Source organism: Bemisia tabaci, chromosome 3 (genome assembly GCF_918797505.1).
Source record: "Bemisia tabaci chromosome 3, PGI_BMITA_v3".
NCBI lineage: Eukaryota > Metazoa > Arthropoda > Insecta > Hemiptera > Aleyrodidae > Bemisia > Bemisia tabaci.
Genome location: NC_092795.1, coordinates 44,207,675 through 44,231,880, shown reverse-complemented (window position 1 = coordinate 44,231,880; position 24,206 = coordinate 44,207,675). Strand labels below are relative to the sequence as shown.

Genomic DNA, 24,206 nt, shown 5'->3' with positions numbered 1-24,206 from the left:
GATCCACTGTGTACCGTGCTGAGGAGAAACGCCGTGTGAGCATTCGAGAATTGTCAAATTTCTCCGCATACGAGTACGACATGTATTTTTGAGGAAAATTATGCATTTTTTCCCTTGAAATTTTCAAATATTTTAAAAGAAATTGTAAACAAAATTGTCTAAAAAAAGTGAAGAAAAATATACACAATTTTCTAAGTTAAACCGTTTTTTAGTGGAGGCTGAGGAGAAACGCCGTATGAGCATTCGAGAATTGTCAAATTTCTCTGCATACGAGTACGACATGTATTTTTGAGGAAAATTATACATTTTTTCCTTGAAATTTTCAAATATTTTGAATGAAATTGTAAACAAAATTGTCTTAAAAAAGTGAAGAAAAATAAACACAATTTTCTGAGTTAAATCGTTTTTTAGTGAAGGCTGAGGAGAAACGCCGTATGAGCATTCGAGAGTTGTCAAATTTCTCCGCGTACAACACGTATTTTTGAGGAAAATTATGCATTTTCCCCTTGAAATTCTCAGATATTTTAGAAGAAATTGTACACAAAATTGCCTGAAAAAAGTGAAGGAAAATATACACCATTTTCTGAGTAAATTCATTTTTTAGTGAAATAAATATGGCAACGCCTGACGGCTCATACGGCGTTCTTCCTCAGCACGGCAGCGTGTAAAGGAGCAATTTTACGAGGTTCCTCGCAGGTGCAGCGTCAATGCCGATCATCGAACTCTCGCCTCCTATTCATTTGGACCGGCGGCGCACAGTGGATCGAAGCAATAGGTGAGGTCGGACAAAATTTGGAGACTTTAAACGCTTGTAACTCCGTTCATACAAACTTTTAAGGTTCTAAAAGTAAATCCATCCGTTTCCTCGTGAAATTTTCTTCTAGAAACACCCCTTAGTATTTAAAATTTGACGGAATAAACGTCAAAATTTGCAGTTTTAGTAAAAAATGTCATGTCCGACCTCTCCGATTGACTCGATCCACTGTGCGGCGGCGGCATGTCGCCTGTCCAGTGGGTCAGTGAACAAGGTTAGGATTTTGACCATTGAGCAAGTAATGAGGAGCCGATTCATCGGGCTTTTTGATGGTTCTGATTCCACTTAGGAGGAAAAGAGAGAGGAATAAAAATACTGCGGCCAGTTTTAAATGTTATGTATGGAATGGTGAGCCTGACCTGACCTTGTCGATAAATTGAGGGGTTTCAAGGAAACGATTAAAAATTTGGGGGTCTGCCTCAGGGCGCTACTCGGCCAAAACTCTGACGGGCGTTTCGCGGTATTGGTGACCAATCCGTGGCAATAAAAGTATGAGCCAAAACTCTGAAAATGCATGCCATGAAAGTGCCTTTTTTTTAAAGTGTCTATAAAGACCGATTTTATGCTTAACGCTCTTTCAAGCTTTCAACAATAGTGAATCAAAACATTAGTTCGTTATAAGCATTATGAAATAATGTTATAAACGTTTGAAAAGAACTTTTTCTACAGGCACACACACACACACCCTAACCGTCGACAACGGCGAAGGCAAGATACAGCTGCGTTTTTCTTGAAATTGCGATTTATCATTCTCCACCTTTAGAATTTCTTCAAAAGGCTAAAACTTAGAATGTGTGGGTGTTTTTAGGGCCAAATGATTCAGAGTCAATTCCCTTAAGCTGATATAAAATTTTAATTTTTTTTACTCGAAGGCACATGGCATATTCAGTTTGACTACATCAGCTACCAGGATTCGGTAGTTACAATGAAAACAGATCCCTTTTCGATGCCAGCATTAGGTTTAGCTTTGACTGACAGTCGCATTGATGTGTAAAAATGATGGTAAAATTCATCACCTTTTCAAGAAAAGTTATTGCACTATTATCAACGGGTTTTAAATTTTTCCGGAATTGTGATCCAAGACCCACGACCATCAGTTAAAAGACGGGTATGACTCAGACGTCGTATAGCAGAGCGGCGAGAACTTGGGGCCTTGTAGTTAGATTCAACTGTGCTTCTATGAAATTAAGCAATCCATATTTGAAATTATCTTGATTATCGGTTTGCGTATGTAAATATTTTGACTAATGATAATTAACGGAGAGTATCCGAGATGTCGGTCACCTAAGAACCTTAACACCTAGCACACCGTTCGATTAAATTGGCTTGTCGGACTGGTTTCAACGAGATTATGCTAGATGAGGCAGTGACCTCTAAACTTGTGAGTACGGCCTCCGAACGGTATCGTTCTCTCATAACGCCCAGCGAAATTGACCGAAAAGTTCTTTTCGAGTGAACGTTCGAAAATTTACAGGTTTTGACTCAAAGGTTCTTCAGAGTAATTAGAATCCATAAAGAAAAAAAAGGACTCCTTCAAAGAATGAAAATTTTGACAATTTAGAAGAAATTTTACACGAAGAGTTGAAAAATGAATGATGCTACCAATGCTGCATATAGCTATGGTTTTATATTTTTCTTTTTAAAAAAAAAAAAAAAATAAAAAAAAATTGAAGTACCCGATGGCGTCATTTATTTCCTTGCAAGAATATTCAAAAGTTGAAATCGTTGGACATAAACCAATAATTTCGAATAGAGTTAAAAATATTATCTTTTAAACGACATGGTTATTTTTTAATCGGGCTCACAGTTGTTAACAATGTCAACCTCGAAATTCAACTTGAATGCAATCATCGTGAATTTTGTCGGCAAATGTTAAGATTCGATCGCAAGAAACTGCTCTTCCAAAGTTACCATTTGTGAAATTCCAAATCCTGATATACTGTTTGAAAGCTGAGGAAATGTCTTCCTGCAAATCATAATTTGTTTTTTTTTTTAGGTCTACGGCTTGCTTGAAAAAAAAGAAAAAAGAAGGACACTTCTGACATAACATTCGTAGATCAGCAACCTATTGGCCGATTTTTGACGTTTGGTTCTTGTTGATGGACCATAAGAATGAGTGAAAATGAAGTCCTGAAATCGGTTTTTTACCACGCAATATCTTTATCAACCCCTAGGGCTTCGGATGATCGGCAGGTGCTGACGGAGGTAGGATGCGCGATAGCTTGTCAATGTTTTGACCCTACGGGGCCCAAAAAAAGAAAAAAGAAAAAGAAAAATAAGAATCGGTATTCTAACGACGTGTAGAAATGAGCTTCGCATGATCGTAAACGAGATTTCACTAAGCGAATTTGTAATCATAGGCATAGGCATTACACGATTCAATGATCATCGAAACACCAAAAGTATGGTATTTCTGCCTATCGCTTCTTCCCCGGCGAAAGAGCTACATTAGTACGACGTTGTGGAATTTTTATGCCTTTCTTTGCTTAAGGTGATTCGATGGACGCCATATTTTGTGTCAGAACGGCATGCGATATATCGCATCAATTGGTTCCATATTTTCAGCTACTCGTCATTTTTCTCCTATTTTGAGATCGCAATTTTGTTGTCAGGAGTCTAAAGCACTCACTTACCAATTTTAACAAAGAAATTCAACGTAATAAAGGCGTGGTTTTTTCAGAGAGAAAATATCGCATTCGAGTGCAGTTTCGATATCAGTATCGAATGCGATGTTTTCTCTCTGAAAAAACCACGCCTTTCTTACGTTGAATTTCTTTGTTAAAATTGGTAAGTGAGTGCTTTAGACTCCTGACAACAGAAGTGCGATCTCAAAATAGGAGAAAAATGACGAGTAGCTGAAAATATGGAACCAATTGATGCGATATATCGCATGCCGTTCTGACACAAAATATGGCGTCCATCGAATCACCTTAATGCAAGCATTGTGATGTGTCAACCAAGAAGGGATGAAACTTTTGCACACCGATGGCGAAACAAACAAAGAAAGAGAAAAAACGAGGGAAAATTGTAGGGCTTTGATGAAGTAAATCACAATAGTGGTGCTTTTTGACGCATCCTCTAATTGGAGACGATCTTTTCAATCATTCTTTGTTTTAAGACTTCCATTTACGTTAAATTGCTGATGTCTTACTCAAAATCAAAGCTCTCTACATCATACAACTTCTGAAATTAGTACTCCTTGACATAACTGAGTCAATATTCCCCCATAACTTTTTGAAATTTTGAGATCATTAACCGATTTTGAAGAGGATAAGACTGAAATGTCTGTATCAATAATTTGTCGATATAACTCCTTCTTTCACTAGGCGATGTTTTGAAGAAGCATTATACATCACGCGCTTTTGTGAGCAAACAATTTGTAACAGATTTGGATGGCACGGATTTTGATGGAAATTTTAACCGAAACCCAATGAACAATTCGTGACACAATCCGATTGAATTGTTTTTAACATTCATCATATACTGGTCATAATTCTTGGTTCAAAATAAATGAAAGTATACATTCTTTGACAAGTACCTCTTTTGCAGGCTCCACTGTGAATTGTTTTCAGGGCCATGTTCATGAAGCTATCAACGGTGGCAGTTATGCAATTTCTCTGCCACAACAATGGTTTTTTAACCATTGTTGTGGCAGACTCACCGAATGTGCCCCTAAAGTTCTGCAAGTGGGCCTTAATGTCAAGTGTTATTAGAAGAAGAAATAACACGTAGAAATATCCATAAGTCGGCAATTTTTCAGAAAAATATATAAGAGGGTGTCTTCTCGCACGTAGGTTTTTACAGTCGTTAAAAATCGTCCATCTGTCGGTTTTGAATCGCATTTTTTGGATGTTAGACCTTGTAATAAGTGAGGAAGAAAAATCTAGTTACAGTTATGCCAATTTTGGCAAAGCATCTGAGAAATTCAGATTGCATATTCTTAAAATTTAACTGATTTATCTTAACATCATTCTAAAAATGTTGACGCTGCAATACCATTTTATAATTCTTGGAATCTACCCTTATTATGCCTGAGGCGTGTACTCACATTCATTAAGAAAAAAAATTCAGAAACAAGTGCAATTTCGAGTATTTATGCGCATGAAATTTTGATGCACCAATATTTGTTGACTGGTACAATCTTGAAAACAAAACTGGTCAGTAGCTAACATGAGAGCCACCATAATCATCAGTTTTATAGTCACGTAGAACAAAATTGTCCAGGAATCAATAGGAATGATTTTGAATTTTCCCTTCTAAGTGCTCTCTTAAAAGTGACGTCTTAATCGTGATCAAACTTAATTTTGAAGCAACCAACTCGATTTTTAATAATACTCCCGTACACTGGAAAAAAAAACACATTGGATCTAGAGTCCAGACTCTTGAAAACATTGACAAGAAAAAATACTCTTGATTCAATCGGATTTTTGCTTGAATCAAAACGAAATCCGCTTAAATTAAGAGGCTTGGTTCTTGATTTAAGCTAGATTCTGATGAATCAAGAGTACTTTTTCTTGTCGATGTTTTTAAGAGTCTGGGCTCTAGATCCAAAGTGGTTTTTTTTCTAGTGCGCGTAAGAAAAAACAAGAAGAAATCAGAAACTCACCTTAGATTTCTAAAAAATTCAGGGAGCAGTGCGTTCCCAGTAGCTCGATTAAAATCCTGGAGATTTTCGTGGCGCGGTTTATCCGAGCTTCAACACCGACGAACAACAAAACACACGCCAGTGACTTGAACGCAGGGGCAATAACACAGGAAACGACAGGTTTGGAAAAAGGCGACCGTAAAAAAGAACGGATTCTGCGAGTGCCGATGCCGGTCCGGTAGGACGCGCACGAATAAGCTGAGTCGGGCGAAGAACTCGCAAATTCCGCCGATTTCAACCGAGGTGGAAAAAAACAACAAAAACAAAAACGAAAAAAAAGGCCGACCGTAAAAACGTTTTTCGCGGCGGACGAGTCGGGATTCGGACTAGCGGTGACAAAAAATGGGTGAATTACTCGAGCAAGGCGAAAAATGGACTTTTTTCTCGTCGAAAAATTGTCGCCGAGAGAAGAAGAAGAAGGAGGAGGAGTGAATGAGCTGAATGACGTAACTGGCGCGAGGAATGACCATCGATATTAACCTAGTTATGACCGGCTGAAGCGTCGTACGCCGGTCGCCGGTGGGTTAGCTGACCCAACTCGCCGCACAATGGAACGTCATGTATTTGCTGAAGCGCTAAAACATTTCAGCTCGGTCGTAGTGTTGTAGACTTGAAAAAGAATCATTTTCGTCGACAAAAAAATGTTCAAAGGACAAAAATTGTCCAATTTTTTTTTTAAAAAAAAAAACTTTGTTTACATTTTTCATATTTTTTGACGAATCAAACAAATTAGTCAGCTCCCTACTTAGTAACTTATAAGGCAAACACTCTCTTAGTAATCCTCTTATCCTATTTTCAAGGCGAGCAAGAGTCGTTTAAAGTCAATTTATCATGAAATTTATACTTCAAATATGGGAAATTACAGTTGGATTAAAAGCGTCCAAATCATCTTAAGCAATATACTTCAGTGCTGTGGCACACGGTTTCCAAACTCGTAATATCAATCAAAGATATTTAATTAATCGATCTTGACAAAGTTTACCATCAGCTACTCAATATATTTTCCCGAGCAAGTAGCAACACTGATTTTCATTTCATGATGACCAATGAACGATCCCTGAGAATTTTATAAAATGTGCTAATGCAACTATACGGATAAAAAATTATGTTAGTAGGCACTAGATTTCTGTTTATTTACGATCGCCAGGAAATCTAGTGACCTGTACTAAAATCCTGTTAGTAGTAACTATGCATCTGCTTGAGAAGCACTGTCAGAAATCTAGCACAGACTACTGCGTTTCCTGGGAATCACACGTGATCAGGAAGCTAGTGACCACCAACATTCTTTTTTTCTCGATTACGACGTTAGAAATCTTGGAGTGAAATCATTAGTGCTTTTCCTTTTGGAGCCTGGAAACTAAAAAAAAAACCCAAAAATCCCCCAAAGAACCTCAGTGATGTAGAGAAGGAGAGAAATCTGCACAACACAAGTGTAGTTTCCTCTAAATTAAGGGTTGATCCCGTTCTTCACTCGAAAAAAAACCATTGGATTTAGGTCGACTTTAGAAATCTTGGAAAGAAAAATTCTCTTATTGCATTCCGTTTTGAGCCTGGAAGTTAAAAAAAAACCCAAAAATCCCTCACAAAAAAGCCGTAGTGATGTAAGGAGGAGAGAAATCTGCACGAACACAAGGGTAGTTTCATCCGAAATTAAGGATTTGATCCCAGTGTCTGTGAGATATAAATCCACCCCGAGGAAAGAGTTAGATTTCATCTTGCACTCTTATCTTTTGGTTTTTTTGGGACAAACATATACTCCAGAATGAAATGCACTCCGAATTTCACTGAAAACGCTTTAACAATGTGCTCAACCCTTGACTCAACGGTCCAGGTAATGTTAACAGCAGAGATCCCTTAAATTAAGATGCACTGGAAAAAACAAACACATTGGATCTAGAGTCCAGACTGTTGAAAGCATTGACAAGAAAAAGGACTCTTGATTCAATCAGATTTAAGCTTAAATTAAAAGGAAATCTGCTCAAATTAAGAGGCTTATTTCTTGATTTAAGCTTAAATCTGATTGAATCAAGAGTATTTTTTCTTTAAGACGTTTTTAAGAGCTTGGACCCTAGATCCAATGTGTTTTTTTTCCAGTGTGCATAATGTGCGCATCCTTTCATATTTTTTTCTCGGAGGGGGTGGTACAGACGGTGCTAACAGCTAATGGAGCTTTTTCTTCGGACACCCACTTGGCGACGAGGCAAGGTTTGTGATTAATGGCGGCGGCGGCGCTGGAGGAATCGCGGCTGAGAGCAGTCAAAGCACCTGTTGAAGTGTTGCTAGCGTTGTTGACTACTGTTGGTACTTGGTAGTCCTCACTCGTCGCACCACCGCGAATCACCACTCGCCTCTCTTCATTAAACGGCCCGTCGTTCTTTTTCTTCCATTCACACGAGCTCCCACTGTCACTCACACTCGCCACTCAGCTCCGAGTTAGCGAGGGGTGGATAGGGTCAGTGATAACGCTGAGAGGGCGGTAACGCTAACAGATAATGGACAGAGATGTGTCCACACCAGGTTGACCCTTGCGGTGTCGGGGTGATTTGTAATGCCATTGCTATCTTATTTGATATAGACGGTGCACCAGAGACGGATCCAGCAATTTGGCAACACCGGATTTCCTCCATTTAAAACCATGGTAAATAATCGATTCTTGTCGGAGCACCTGACCCTTCTAAGAATCGGTATATTTCCATAGGTTTATGTGTAGGAAATCCGGTGTTGCCAAATTGCTGGATCCGCTAGTGCGGTGCACACTCTAAATTACGCTTACAGAACTCTTGTATGATGGGTCAGTTGCGCTCGTCACAGAATTGTGTTTTGATTCTTGCCTCTTGTAGATTAGCTAAGAATATTTAGATCCGTCCAAATTGCAACTTTCTACGTTTAATATTGAGCGAGATAACGCCCTTTGAAAAGTCGTGCTTTTAACGTCATCCACCGCGGTAGTGACACCCTTGGTTTCTTCCACCTTGCTTGCATCCGCGTTTTACGTAGAGTAACCGGTGCCAGAGTGTGTCTCACTGACTGCTAAAATCAAGGTGGAAGAAACCAAGGGTGCTACTACCGCGTTGGATAACGTCAAAACTCCGACTTTTCAAAGGGTTTTCAAAGGGAGGGGAGCTCAATGGGGGGGGGGGGAGTTCTCGGTTGATAAAAAGTTGCAGTTTTGACATATCTTAATATTTTTAGCTAACCCACTAGAATCAAGCATCAAAACACAATTTTGCGACTAGTGCAACTGACCCATTTACATCATATGAATGGGTCAGTTTTCTAGGGATCCGTATGAATCCCTAGAAAACTGTTTAATAATATGGATCCCTAGGAAAAATAAAATAACATCAATAGATTTTAGGGGTCTAAGAAGATCTTCAATGATCATTAAGGTTGTGTTGGCGTGCTGTGACATAGTCCGTTCTTTTTTCGTTATGTGTAAACTTGCTAATCCTGATACGTTCATTTGAGGTATTATAATGAAAAACCGTGAAAATATGGGCGTCGAAAAAATGGAGTGCGTGCCATTCTCACGAAACAGTTTGTCTGGTATGGGCATGTGCAAAGGACGTCAGATGTAGGTTGCCTAAGAGGGTTCTGGGGTGGGTCCTCTCTGGTAGAAACCGTAGAGTGCGCCCTGTTAAATAGTGGACTGACGGTATAAGCTAGGAAATGAGGAGATGCGATTTTCCACAGGAGCTCTGGCAGGATCGCTACCTGTGGCGGTAGGGTGACGCAGAGCGCGCAGAGGAAAATCAGCATGTTAGTAGTAGTAGTGGAAAACCTTATGAGAATCCAGGAATATTGTTTCGATGATCACCATTCACTGATGATACTCTCGTGCATTTTAAGATATTTGATGATTTTTATCCCAGAGATTAGCCATGTCCAAGCATTAAGAGAATAAAAGGCCGAAGAAATTATTTAATTAAACTATAAAGGCTCACAATTTATGACTTCGAACGACTGAATGAAGCAAGATATTGTACATGCTTTTTGAAACGATGAGATCTTTACTTTTGGTCCTCAATTTTTTCAGAGACTGAAAAATAAATTGTGTTCAAATGTTTGACGACCGAACTGTAATCCAGAAATCAACATCCAAAATGCCTCTAAAGCCTCCACTCAAATCATCTAAAATTCATCCATGCGATGGAGGTGCTGTTTTTGCTCTCTCTTTTAACCGCCCTTTCCCCCAACCTACCCTGGTGAGGATATGGGAGCCATTCGATCCAGTTGGAAGGTAGATATTGTCCATCTAAGGTTCGCCTTCAATTTTGCCGCGTAGGCAACAAATGTACCGAGGAGCGTGAATAGTTATCTTCTCGGGGAACGCAGGCGCTTGAAACGCTCCATCAGATTTGATTCGACTGATGACGTTCCGAACTTATTTTAAGTATCAGGATTTTTGCCATGCCTTGCATACCTTGTCTCTGGCACCATGCGGCTCTCTTGAAGTTTCAATCTGTATTTAGATGCAATATCTCTTCACTCAAAATAGAAAAATTACAATATGAAAAATATTCGCTCAGGTGAATTCTGCATTTTTAAGTTTGAATCGGTAGATTTAAAATTGTCTCCATTGTTGTCTTGGGTAGGCTTATTCCAAAATGAACAATTTTGGTCCAATCATTGAGAGAAAGTACAATTTCTAGGAAAAAATTTTTAGGGTTTGCCCCGGCCCCCGGGTTTTCTCCTGAACAATTTTTTCTGGGGATGATTATTATTTAGAACATTAAGTTGACAATTATTTCAAAATTGATTAAATGCGGCCATTAAAATATGACTGCTGACCGAAGGAAAATAAGAGAGCTTCGGATTTTCCTTCTTCGATTTCCCATTTCATTTCTTATAATCATAGAGACGGAAAGTCCTGAATGTACTCAAATTATCATAAAAGAGACTCCATATAAATTTTCAAAATTTATTGTGGGTTCTGATTCTCTCAGAGAGCTCTTTTTAGCTGGAGCACTCCCTCGTAGGACACCTTCATCAATTTTGCACCAGGTAGAAAAATAATCAATCCAGCACTTCAAACGCAGTATAGAACACGAACAATATGTGCATTGTAAAATTCTGACTAAAATCAATCGCACAATCCAAAAATATATTGAAGACAGTTATATATTCAAATCGAAAAATAAAGTAGCGGTAAAATCAGCTCACCAACACTTGTATGTGACCGTTACTTTTCGCCGATTCGATTTCCGACTTAAATTTGTACCTGCGTGTTGTAATATTTCTAGATATTTCTATTTTTTTGTGTGAATAAATATCACTATATTTATTCACTTTGTTTAAAATTTTAGCATGTAATGGTCACATTCTTGGTAAGTGCTTATATTTTTTGAGACTGTGGTTATTTGCTGAATTTGCTGAAGATGGTGCAGGGAAAAATCCTATCACGATAATGTAATTCATCAGTGATACAAAGGCACGAAAAAGACACTAAGGACGAATTTCTTGGTACAGTTCCAAGTGATTTGACTCTCTGCACTGAATGGTTTGTTGGTAGATACGTTTATTTAAAGGTGCTTTTAATATCTGGGTTATTGTCCTAGTAACAAAATATGGAACGGATGCAGGATTTAACTTTTGCAGTTTTGCATAATACTTTAACTATTTAATACCAACGTGAAAATGAAATGCTACCTCATCCCTGTAGTTGTTTTGGAGAATTTTCAAAAACTACAACTTTTTGTATAAAGCATTGAAGAAATGATATAAGTTTTCGACTACTACTGCTAAAGTTTTAATCATATTTTTGAGCTTTTAAAACCGGGGACGAATGCTTGCACATGACACTTTATGAACAGCCAATATACTAGACTATACGGATTTTCCCCTTCTTCTTTTTGTGGATGGTAGCTGAGGGGTTGAGGGCAAGAGCTGCAGCTTTATTGACTTTGCATTTTTTCTATAAAAAATACCCCTTTTCATTTTCATTCCTCTAATAGGTTGCCCACAGCTATTTTTCATTAGAGCAGATTGGATTATGAAGTTCCCTTGCTTATATTTGAAAAATGACATATTCAATCTTTAATATTAGCACAATGTTTTACGCTATGTTTATACCTTCAAACTTTGCCTCTCTAACAATATCATTTCGTTAATGGAGTTCTCACTGATGGTACGTGCAATGACTTGATTTGCCTGAGATTTTCGCCTGCTGATACGCTTGGAAGTGTGACCAATTGCATATACAGTCAAGAGAAGGCGCTCAAACACATTTTTTTTCTCAGATTTTTGCCTCCTGTTGTTCTTTAGACAATTATGTGAGATTGTTTATGAACAGCTTTTAATCAAAGCGACGCTATATGTGCAGTTTTGAACGTGCTTCAGAGGAAATTTTAGGGGAGAAAATTTATAATAATTTCCGTTTGACTCGATTTAGCAGTCAATTTAATTTAATTCATGTTTATTGATGGGGTTTTCAACCACTTTTCGCCTCAGTAGCTTCCTGGGGATTAATAAATTCACAAAAACAACGCATGAGAAAGGAAAACTGAAAATCTTTACCTTAAAGAAGAAGTAAAATAGCGATGAAAGATTGGAAATCCAGGTGACGCAATATCTTTGTGCCGACTGCCTTCAAAAGTTAGATACGTTTAAATACTTCTAACCCATAAAAAATTAATCCACAAAAAAATCCATCGAGTGCCTAGTTGTGGCAGGGTTATACTTTTATATGCGATGGAAACTGCTTCCCACCTTGAATAACTTCATCTTGCGCGACAACATTCACCGACAAATTTTCAGTCACTGTCCATATGATCCTGAATTTTTTTAACCAAATTTTATAAAGAAATAACGAAGCTGCTCTTGTAGACTATTTTTTACTCTTTGAGAAAAACATTAATTAACAATTTTATTAATTTTAATAATTCGTAGGAGATCAATTTATTTGTCCCTGATCAAGAGATTCAAATTTGCTTCGAGAATCATCAATATTTTTCCATGTTCAATAGCTTGGTTTCTCTATCTTGAATCTTTAAAGGGGCTCCCTCTCAAATTTCCTTTCGGTGAAATCATTTCAGAGAAAAAAACGAACTGCTTGGTGATACTTATTTGGAGTTTTTCCAAAAGACCAACGTGCACAGCCCTTCTTTGCCAAAAAACCTGGTTCCTTCCTGTTAAAATAAAGCAACAAATACGCATAAAGGTTAAAGAACTCAACATGCTTCCAAATTTGTATGCGCCTTGACACTCTTTCACCGAAGCAGTTGTAATGATGACTAAAATGATTTAATGGTATGTAAGGCTCTAATTTCATCGCAGTTTTTTCAAGATCCTATTCATCTGCTGTTGCAGGGAGCTGCTGTATTAAAATTCTAAAAACTTCCTCCTGCACTGCGTCCATCAAGTCAAAAACGTAAAAGATCGACTTCTCCTACCTTACGGGCAGTACTTTAATCGGGGCCTTTGTGATAAGAGCCTTTTTCAAAAATATGAATTGTATTAAGAATAAAATCACTAAAATTTAAAAACTCGAAACTTTCTTGCTTCATTTTGTCCTGGACGACGTTTCGGAGGGTCTACCCTTCCTCTTCAGCGGTGATATTGCAACTTGAGTTTTTACATTTCAGCAATTTTATTCTTAATTTAAGAGTACTTTTTTATTTTGTAGCCCTATCTTCTTTATTATTTTAATTATGAATTGTATGACTTTCACTGGTTTGCCGGTAATAATCAAAATCAGAATCAATCGGTAAAATTAAATTTAAAAATATATTGATACATATGAAATTGCACTTTGCATTCAAATAAAGAGGACAAAGAATGCTTAAAAAAAGAAGGAAACTGAGACGTAACAATAACGATATTAGACGCTTTGAATTTTCACCATGCAGATTTCTGGAAGTTTCCGCTCGATGCGCAATCATATAAAAGAGGAGGATGGAGAACTTCACGAAGCAAGCTTGTAAAAGTACCACACAACTCCTACATCTGACGTCACTCAGAAATTTTCCAAGATTCATTAGCATCCACGGAGCGTCCTCACTGCGCAGAAAAACTGGAGGAGAAACTTATTGCTCTTCGAAAAAACAGTTGTTTTTTTCGTCAGTTCCACTAAATTGGAGGAGCGTGCTTTCCACAGTTATGTCCGAGCAATGCGGTAGAACACGCGGTAAGACCTGAGGAAACATAAAAATGGCGAAAATTGTTACAGCTTTTGATGAACTTCGAGAACGCCCGAGGGGCAATTAAAGCGATCCACGGTGTAATCAGGTAAGCAATGAATGGTAATTGTTTTATATTATCCGAGATCGGTGCTGCAGATAAGGCTGAAGCTTCACACCGACCTGTTGGTCAAGGTCTCTGCTCAAGGATTTTTTCCGGTCTAAGAGCGTGCGTAGAATACGAGTATTTTAGTTATTAGGGTGGATCTATTAATTAAAAGAAAACCGCCATGGATTTTTCGTAAAATTGATAAATGAATAAATTAATGGCTGTCTGGTTAAATTTAATGAATGAGAATGGTAAATCATAACGTGAGATGTGTGTTGATGTTTTTCTTTTTCGAGCTTACTTTTATCTTGCATTATGCTTCCTGATTTGTGGTTTTTGTATTTTGTGGGGGTGCTCTTGTTTCAGCCTATGACAGACAAAAGCCCCTCAACTAAAAATTATAAAGAAATACATACAGCCAAGCCCTAAATTTAACTCTTCGCATTCTTATAACATCATACATCTTCAACAGGTAATGCATGGTATTTATTCCGTTTAAATGGACTTTCCAACTATTAGACTCTGGACAGTAGCGTGGCGTGAACTGCGATATATCGATTGTTATGCCATTGAAACCTATAGTAAAGAATCGATTATTAGGGCGTTCACTGCGAACACCCTGTTTATTGATCCTTTTCCATAGGTTCAAATGGCATAACAATCGATATATCGCGAAGCACGCCACGCCACTGCGTCAGATCGTTACCATTAGAATCATTGCATTTTCTGAACTCGGATTTTGAAACTTTTTTAGGTTTGATGTAGGCTTCATTTTCAGTTCGGAGATTTGAGCCGTATATGATCTTCTGTTTGGATGACATTTACAGTTTTTTTTTTAAAAAAAGAATAAAACTACCATGCCGGAGGTAAACTATTTTATCAGACCTAATATGACTTGATTGTCACCATTCAAAGTTCAATTTATGGTGGAGGAATGTAAGTGAGTAAATCAGGGCCGGCTTAGTACTCAGATTCCCGGTGTCATTTAGGGCCTCAGATCCTAAAACTTAAGGACCTCGTGACTCTCAAAACTACAGACCTCTCTATACCTATCTTTTCGGCACCGAGGACTCCCTGAGAATCTAGAATTTAATAAAAAAAAAATTCCCAAGGAGGCCCGTGAGACCGGAGGCTTAGGGTGCTACAACTGCTACAGCCCCCCCCCCCCTCCCCCGACTTCCCAGCCGATCCGTCCCTGGATTGTCTGCTAGATGAGTAAGGAAATTTTGAGATAACTGCACGTTGAGTGATGAACAGTTGAACACGTCAGGAATAAGAGAGTCACGTATACCGATTAAATTTTCGTTCCTCAAATTTCCTATTCCTCTGAAGGATGCGTTTCTCGAGGTTGTCACGTATTATAAATAGTTCCAAAAGCGTTAATTTAGTATAAGATTGCAGCGTAAATAGTCGTTTATCAGACAATGGAGCTGTTGCAGGATCCTTGAATTGCTTTGGTGATAGACGTTTCTTACGTAAAATTTAGCGTGAAACCGCATCGGGCTTAAAAAACTTTGAACTTCCTCCTTCAATAAGACTAATTGGTGAATTGACAGCCCATGCACACGGTAGAACTTATCCCATTGACTGCATACTTCCAATGTCAATAGTACGTACTCGTGGGTTCGACTTATTGCTTTAGCCGCCATGAGTCTCGTGTAAACATGACAACACGGAAAAAATGAAAGTGCTGATTTAACAATTCATTCAATTGCTAAAAAAAGTGACCGCAATATTTCAACGTAGATTTTACAACACAAAAATGCTACTTTCACCACCACCGTGGTTAAATTAGCTTACGGTAGTGGTTGAAGTGACATTTTTGTGTTGTGAAATCTACGTTGAAATATTGCAGTCACTTTTTTTTAGCAATTGAATTGTTAAATCAGCAATTTAATTTCTTCCGTGAATGATACTGCTAGCTGTGTGATTCTCACTATACCATTTCCGTATTTTAATGGACTCCCAAACAAAGTACAAAAAAAGAGAATCAAAATACATCTTCATACACTTAATTTTCTCGAAATTACGACGAACACATCAAAAACTGTGTAATTTAACTAATGAGAAAATATAGCCTCTGGCATACGTCAATGTAAATGTTACCACGCACCAAAGAATGCTCAAGTCTTGGTAGGTAATCCAGTCGTGAACAATCACGTAGGTATTTCAAAGATTACATAGCAGCGTCAATATGCTAAGGAAGATAACATTTCTTCTGAAACGCTGAATCTCTTCACCTGATATTTGTATACAATCACGCGATGGGTATAGGAAGAAAAATCCCAAGGGCAAATTTTTGGAAGAAAAGCAGTTGTTGCGTCACTACGATCCAATTTCCCATTTTTCAGAATCATTTCCGTAAAGTGACTTTTACGATAAGGAACGTTGAGTTTCGTGAGGCGTGAGACCCTTTCAAGCATTTTCTTCTACGGAAGCGGAAGAGAGAAACGTCGGGCACAACAATTACAAGAGCAGTCGTAAATGATTGATGGAGAGATGGTCTGTCGCGTTGCTTAGACACTTCGCGATGTTAAACGAAGTCTGCAGTCATTCCCGAGACTTACAACCCTGACGGTTTCATTCCGTTACTTCCAAGGAGGAGGCAATCATGATACCGTCTCGGACGAAAGAAAAAAACATCAAAGCAAAAGAAAAAAGAAGTTAACTCGATCGAATGTTTCTTCTTTCTGTCTCACTTATTTATTTACTTATTTTAAAATTTTATTTTTTTACATAATAGACTACATTTCATCCCTTCGTTTTCTAGTCACGTAACTTTGAAATTGATGGAAAACTAAGATATTTGGACGTATTTCTGATAAACGGAACTAAGTGCCATGGGGGGAAGGAAGGGTGGCGGGGGGGGGGGGGGGGTGGATTGGCCGGTGCTGCGGATCGCGAAGCTCATTCCTTCCTAAGTTCTTAATGCTTTTCCATGGCGCTTAGTTCGTACGACAGAACGCGCTATCCGAGGTCCTAAAAGCCTCGAAAGGAACTGAAATTGGCACGTAGTTCCGTTTAGCAGAAATATACGTTCATTCTTAATTTTTTCTCGGCTATTTTGTAATTTTTCCCATTGTAGAACGGTTTTTGACGGATCCTAGTTACAATTAGTTCGTTGAACAGATTGAGTCCATCTCTTCTTTTAAGGTGGAAATGTCTCAAGGTTTTTTATTCGAATTTTAGCCTCTTTTACCGTTACTATAAGATTTATTTTAACCTATCTCAATGTAAATGCTGTAGTCAAAATATTATTCTAAAATGTTTAATTGTGCTCTTTATTAATTAGTCTGAATATGTCCTCATGGGAGTTGTGCCTCCAGGAAGTAATGGTTACGTCAGAGGAAAAGTATCTCGCTCTTCTAGGAACTTGTACTATTTGTTGACGTGTGCAACAGCCACGTTTAAGCCGCCCCTCCCCCCTCCCGGAATCTTGTATAGGGAAGCACTCCTTGAGTGTATTTCAGTCCAGACGATTAAGGAATTCCCACTGACCTGCTGACCTCATGGTCGTCTAATTACCATAGGAAATCTTTTAGTTTTCCTTTCGCTCTCTCGTAACACTTGTCCGTGTTTTGTCAGTTTGGCAAAATCACCACGGAGCATCGTGACATGATTAAACCTTACACAATTATCCTTCTGTGAAAGGCTTCTGGAATTCCTTGGATCGTGGTTATAAGCATTGGTTCCGAGCAAACAAATCTACATCAGTTTTAGAAATTATTACGAAAGGAAAACAACGGCGTAAAATAATGTCCAAAGGCAAATTTTTTTAGTCGAGTGAGGAAAGTAGACCCAAGGCCGGATTTACCTACTTGCCGCCCATGGGCCGCCTGTATTTTTCCGCCCCCATCTCATTCGTTTTGAAACATCAATAAAAACCGTCAAGTGAACGTGCCGGAGGGAGAGGGATGCATAAGACGCGTTTACTCGTGTTGGATACATTTTTTGAGGAAGCCCTGTCAACACTACTAGCAAAAATTCAGGGAACTTGGCGCGAAAGTTAAGTTCCGTAAACCTGTCTCTGTGTGGACAATGCCTTTCATTAATGAGAAATGAACGAAAAAAGTATGAAAGAACAATCATAAATGTAGTTCAATAATTTTAACTTCCACCGCCGCGCCATGCTGATCGCACTGCGTTTGACGCAATGAGTGAAGTATTCATGCAGTCTTGTAGGCGCTATGCGTTACACGGCGACCGCTGCTGACCGCACTATGTTTGGCGCTATGCGTGAAGTATTCATGCAGTCTAGTAGGCGCTAATATGTGTTAAATGCCGACCGCCGCGCCGCTCCAGGCCAAATTGAGTGTTTGGTTTCTCTCTCAACTAGACTAATGAAAGGGCAGCCAACCTTTTGACACAAAAATGTCACTGACAAAATTTAGATTCCAATGTCAGACCAAAACGGCCAAGAATGTTCATTAATGAGCGTTCTGGCCGAATTGCGTGTTTGGTTTCTCTCATAACTCGACTAATTAAAGGTGCTGTCTTCTGTATCACCGCAAAACGACAAAATTAGAAATTACGATACTCACAGGATATGCAAGATTTTGTCGCTTTTTTCGTATGCAATTTTATTTTAATACCTACATTTAAAAAAAAAAATTGCAAAATTTGCCGCCCCCTAAATTTGCCGCCATGGGCCGCGGCCCAGACCAAAGTAAAATTTAAATGCGAGGGATTCATTTTAATTGGAAGAGCAAATTCTAAACTAGACAGAAATATCCGGCAACATACTAACCTGCTATTAAAGGACTTCCTAAAATTCAAGAGTCCTTCTTAAAACCACCACGTCATCAGAATAGTTATCGCCGGTTACCACAACCGCTGAGAACGAGGGCCACAATCAACTCGCATCTTTTCAGAGTATTGTCGTGCACTGAAATCACTTTTAGTTGAAGTAATTCCGCAATGCTCAAAGTACATTAGCATTGTTGACAATGCTCATGGTGCGGTGCGCGACGTCCCACAGTGGCGTGGCGTGAATTGCAATTTATCGATTGTTATGCTATTTAAACCTATGGTGAAGAATTGATTACTAAGGTGTTCGCTGCGAACACCCTATTTATCGATCCTATTCCATAGGTTTAAATGGCAGATCATTCGATATATCGCAAAGCACGCCACGCCACTGGAGTCCCAACATTGTAGGTGATGACTGAGCACGAACAAACTTTATCCATGTCAAGTTCGGTTCGGTGGCGAAGCATGGATGATCGTTTATTGATATTTCCCCATTTGAAGCTATAGTAAACAATGGGTTATCAACTTGTTCGTTGTGAACACCCTGTTTATCGATCCTTTTCCATTGGATTGAATGATATACAAATCGATATATCACAAAGCACGCCACGCTACTAGTCAAGTCTTCACCCATAGTATCCAAAATTTATGAGCCACTTTAAAGTGTGCATCTCGACAAATGAAAGCTATCTGTCCATGGTGTTTCCGTCAGTTGAAAAAAAAGAAAAAAAAACCCACAAAATACCCGCGCTTTTCAAATGTATTGCTTCCGCGGGCACTCCTTTTTTCTTTGTGTTGTAAACAAATGCTTTAAGTCAATCAGAAGCATAAGTTTACGGAAGATATATTACTATGCGTGACATTTTAAGAGATTTTTTATTCTAGGTGTTCTCACGATTCTCTCTTATTGGCAAATCTAATTGGTGGCAACTAGAATGCACTCAATTAATAATACAATTTTAAAATGTTTTAAAAAAAAATTATGGGCACCGATCATGGGCTGCATGCCCGAAACGCGTCTGCTCGTTAATTAAGAAAATCTTTGCCAGTTTTTTTCAATATTTTTTTTGAATTGATTTATTAATTGTCTTAATTTGTGCATAAATATTGCTCCCTCTTTAATATACAGGGTGTCCCAAAAGTCCCTTCCCACCCCCTCTAAAATTTTACCTAATTAATATTGTGAAACGAAACTTTGGGGATGTTCATCGATCAATGTTAGCTACTTTTGGGGCCCCCCAAAATTTTCGGGCCCCCCTCGTGGGGAGGGGCTGCGGACCCCAACTTTTTTTTTTCAAATGGCAACCCCTATCTTGTGATACCTCATTCGAAAGAACATAAAAAACTAAGAATTTTGGCGCAAACCGCAGATCAATACCTTAATTTTTGACCGAGTTATGATAGGTCAAAGGTCAAATTTGACCTATTTTCAAAAAATCACAACTCCGGTTCAAATTATCGTAATGAAAAAAATAAAACGGGAAAATTTACCAAATTGTAAGCACTTTTAAGTAAAAATCACAGAAATTACTTCAAACTAATTTTAAGGGGGGTTTCGGACCCCAAATACGTCAATTCAAAGGTCATTCAATTTTCCCGCGAAATAAGCCACTTTCCCCCAGATTTGCCTCCACATTAGTTCAGTAAGGTCAAAATCAGTTCTACACTACGTTGGCAAGTCCCCAAATTTCGGGAAAAGTTAAAAAAAACGAAATTAAAGGTGATTAAATTTGACCGTTTAAATTTTATTTTTTACCTTTTCCCGAAATTTGGGGACTTGCCAACGTAATGTTGAACTGATTTTGACCTTACTGAACTAATGCGGAGGCAAATCTGGGGGAAATTGGCTTATTTCGCGGGAAAATTGAATGACCTTTGAATTGACGTATTTGGGGGTCCGAAACCCCCCTTAAAATTAGTTTGAAGTAATTTCTGTGATTTTTACTTAAAAGTGCTTACAATTTGGTAAATTTTCCCGTTTTATTTTTTTCATTACGATAATTTGAACCGGAGTTATGATTTTTTGAAAATAGGTCAAATTTGACCTTTGACCTATCATAACTCGGTCAAAAATTAAGATATTGATCTGCGGTTTGCGCCAAAATTCTTAGTTTTTTACGTTCTTTCGAATGAGGTATCACAAGATAGGGGTTGCTATTTGAAAAAAAAAAGTTGGGGTCCGGAGCCCCTCCCCAGAGGGGGGCCCGAAAATTTTGGGGGGCCCCAAAAGTAGCTAACATTGATCGATGAACGTCCCCAAAGTTTCGTTTCAAAATATTAATTAGGTAAAATTTTAGAGGGGGTGGAAGGGACTTTTGGGACACCCTGTATAGGAAGAAGCACTTGTCGTGGATGCGGTAATCTGTAAAAAAAGCGATGTATTTGTTTACATTTTGCGATAAGGAGTGGATTTTAACTTTTTTTGATAAGCTCAAAGTGATTTTCTTGTAATTCCATTCGCTCGTTTGGCTGTATTTCGTGTGTAGAACAGAGCAGATCCGTACTGTCGCCTCATGCGATTGCGTATGTTTCATGCTTCTTGTATTCTGCCGTGGTGAGGAAAAACGCCGTGGTGAGGAAAAACGCCGTGTGAACATTCCAGGTTGCCAAATTTCCCGGAATAAAATGAGTATTTCAAAGGAAAATTTGTGCACATTTTAACGTGAAATTTTCAGATCTTTTAGATTTAGTTGGGAACAAAATTGTCCGAAAAATTGAGAGAAAAATAACCATTATTTTCCCAGTAAGTTTGTTGGTTATTAAAGGAAATTTGGCAACGCCTGAAGGTTCATACGGCGTATTTCCTTAGCACTGCAGATTAAGCCTAGATAAACCGGACGGAATAGCCTTGCGCACGAATAGATGAAGAATAGGCAACACTTTCTGTCAAAATTGACTACACTGCGAGGAGGGAAACGGAAGACGCGACGTGACGGGACTCTTTTTCTGCTACCATGCCACCGTCAGCCTTGATTGGGCGTTCGCAAAAAGCGCAGAGCTTTCGTCGCAATTCAAGTGCAAGGTGTCCATCGAGTCTTAGTGCCGAATGACATCTACACCCTACCCCCGGTCCGCGCTACGCGATGAGATTGCAAAGCGATTCCTAACGATGATCCGGGTTTCCGTGCTTCTAGCCAGCGCTCAGCGGGTTCGGGGAAGTTTTGGCCTCTGCTGAAGCTTTTCTAGGGTCGGATTTCGATCGAGAAAACAAATTATATACTTCTTCTTACGAATGTTCTGGATTGGGTCCCCCCTGGCAAAAAGCGTAGAGGACGCCTTGCTAAATCGTGGATTGATGGAATCAGACAGGATATGAGGAGATGCGATTTGCCGGAGGAGCTCTAGTAGGATCGCTATCAGTGGCGGTTGAGAGTCACAGCTCGCGGAGAAGCGCTGTAAGAGCGACATATTAGTTAGTAGTGAAAATTATATTTTTAAAACAGAAACAAAGGCAAAACATTTAGAAAACAGAATTATGCCCAAAAAGCTTATTATTTATCTAAATTTTCCGGAAAATTGTAGGATGGGAAATTGAAAATTAGAGGACAAGTGAAGCAATTTTCAGTTTTATAGACCCTAAGTCTGTAACTTCCAGTTATCATAACTCACCCCCTTTTTTTTAAAAAAAACAGTATCATCGAAACAACGGCGCACTTATCAAGAAATGCAAGGGTCGTGCTAAGCAAAAAATTATACTCTGGAAAAAAGACACATTGGATCTAGAGGCCTCTACATAACATATATAGGAAATAGGCCTAAATAGAAAAGTACTCTTGATTCAATCGGATTTTTGCTTGAATCAAAACGAAATCCGCTTAAATTAAGAGGCTTGGTTCTTAATTTAAGCTAGATTCTGATTGAATCATAGAGTACTTTTCTCGCCGATGTTTTTAAGAGTCTGAACTAGAGATCCAATGTGTTTTTTTTTCCCCAGTGTACGGTCTGTTTTTACTCCAAATGTTTACGTCTGATTAGCGGAGATATCGCCCTTAAAACCATGGTGTATGCTCCCATTCACCGCGGTGGTGCATACCATGGTTTTCCACCTTGGTTTCATCTGCATTTAATGTGGAACATTCAAACAATTATCACTAGTTGATTAATCCACGGTGGAGGAAACCATGATATGTACTACACGGAAAAAAACAACTTATAGCGCTGAACCGTGGCACTTCAGGTAAAATTGAAGCAAACTGAAGACCGTGTTGCTGAACCTTACAGTATGCAGGGCTGAACTCTAGAGCTACCCTGGTAAAAATTGGCGATAGGAGCCGCGTTTCAAAATACCATAGGAGTTCTTATAGCCGACTAAAGAAGGCTACAGAAAATCATATAGCTGGCCGTAGAAAGCGGAGCAAATCATACAGCCGGGCTATACGAAGCTATAAAAAAGTATACAGTCGGGCTATAGTTCCTATCGCCGGGCTTCACACTTTATCGCCATTGGCTATAAAAGGCTATAAGAAATTGTGTGGAAATTCGTGTGCTTTGGAAATCATTAAGTTTGATACGGAACTGCCTTAATATTTACAAAACACACATTATATTTTCCTTTAAAGCATATTTTTTTTCATCAATTAAAATGAGAATAGTCCATACAGAGTGTACAAACCTTTCAAAATCATGAGTTGAAAAACGTCCGTCCGCAATCGCCACCGCCGAAATTCTCTGGTCCGCAAAGTCCACCGGCCCTGTTCCGCCTGTCCGCAATCGCCACCGTCAAAATATGAGAATCCGCAAACGCCACCCGATTCTTAGAATCCGCAAACGCCACGTCCGCAAACGCCACCGCACCAAATATTAGAGCGTAGCACAAAGCGGAGCGGCAACGCACTGGCCCCTACAAACCTAATAGGGATACTTCACGCATATGCGTGCAGTATCCCTGTTAGGTTTGTAGGCGCCAATGCGCGTTTGACGCTGTCTGCCCGCCCGCAGCGCCGCAGCGTGCCGTGCTCAAGCAACCGTGCATGGCTCGATTATAAAATTATGTCAGCACGATAAGACAAAACATAACCCTATCGTAACCATGCAATATATCGCATTTCGATGTCTTATCAAGCCGCTGTAAACTATCATTAATTGGACCGCAGTTCCAATAAATGATGGCAACTCTACCATTAAAAAACACTTTTCTTATCTTGTAGGTATTTCAGTATAGCATTACTTTTACTACAGCTCCTTTCCTGCTCGAAATAATGAAATATGAATGGTCAAAAATCAATAACAAGAAAAATTCTTGGTCTGCTTGTGAGATTAATTTTATTGAAACATAATTTTTCAACCCTTCGCGGAGAGATTCCACCTCTAGAGGTTACGAGCTCACAGGGATCAAAGATCCCCGAAGATATAAGTGCCGAGAATTCCCGGGGAGACTCCCGGAAACATTTTCATCGCATTTGCAGAACAAGGGTGAAGCCCGTGAGGGGGTTGGTGTATATGTTGCGGGGGTGCTTGTTTTCGTTCATCGTCTCATCGAAAAATTCAATTTTGCCGAAAGCTATCGGGTAGTTTCGAGAACGCACCCCCGCGATTCTTGCATAGACTATTGCCCTCTCCCACTTTCCATTCCCCCTCCCCCACCTATGAGCCACCGCGATTTTCAGGAATGCAACGTACAGTTTCCCTAAGCTTCAGACCTCAAAACGCCGAAATAAAGGTGTATCTGGCAACGGAGGAAAATCAGTTTTTTATCTCACGCAACTGGCAACACCGTTTGATTCACATTATCATTAGACAACAACCTGTTGAGTTCTCGATCTTGCTCTTGGC

The 24,206-nt window shown here is 39.0% G+C and overlaps 1 protein-coding gene across 2 annotated transcripts in view; it reads right to left on the bottom strand.

The window, feature by feature from the left end:
- Positions 1 to 23,298, bottom strand: part of LOC109030502 (protein takeout) — a 47,290-nt gene extending 23,992 nt beyond the window's left edge. Inside the window, exon 1 of one of the 2 annotated variants that reach the window (XM_072298429.1) lies at positions 23,047 to 23,298. In XM_072298429.1, the coding sequence (XP_072154530.1) occupies positions 23,047 to 23,059 (13 nt within the window). In that variant the 5' untranslated portion in view covers positions 23,060 to 23,298. Of the gene's footprint in view, positions 1 to 5,420; positions 6,047 to 23,046 lie in introns of those variants that run through there. The other variant, XM_019041496.2, reaches the window with a different exon arrangement.
- Positions 23,299 to 24,206: the final 908 nt, after the last annotated feature.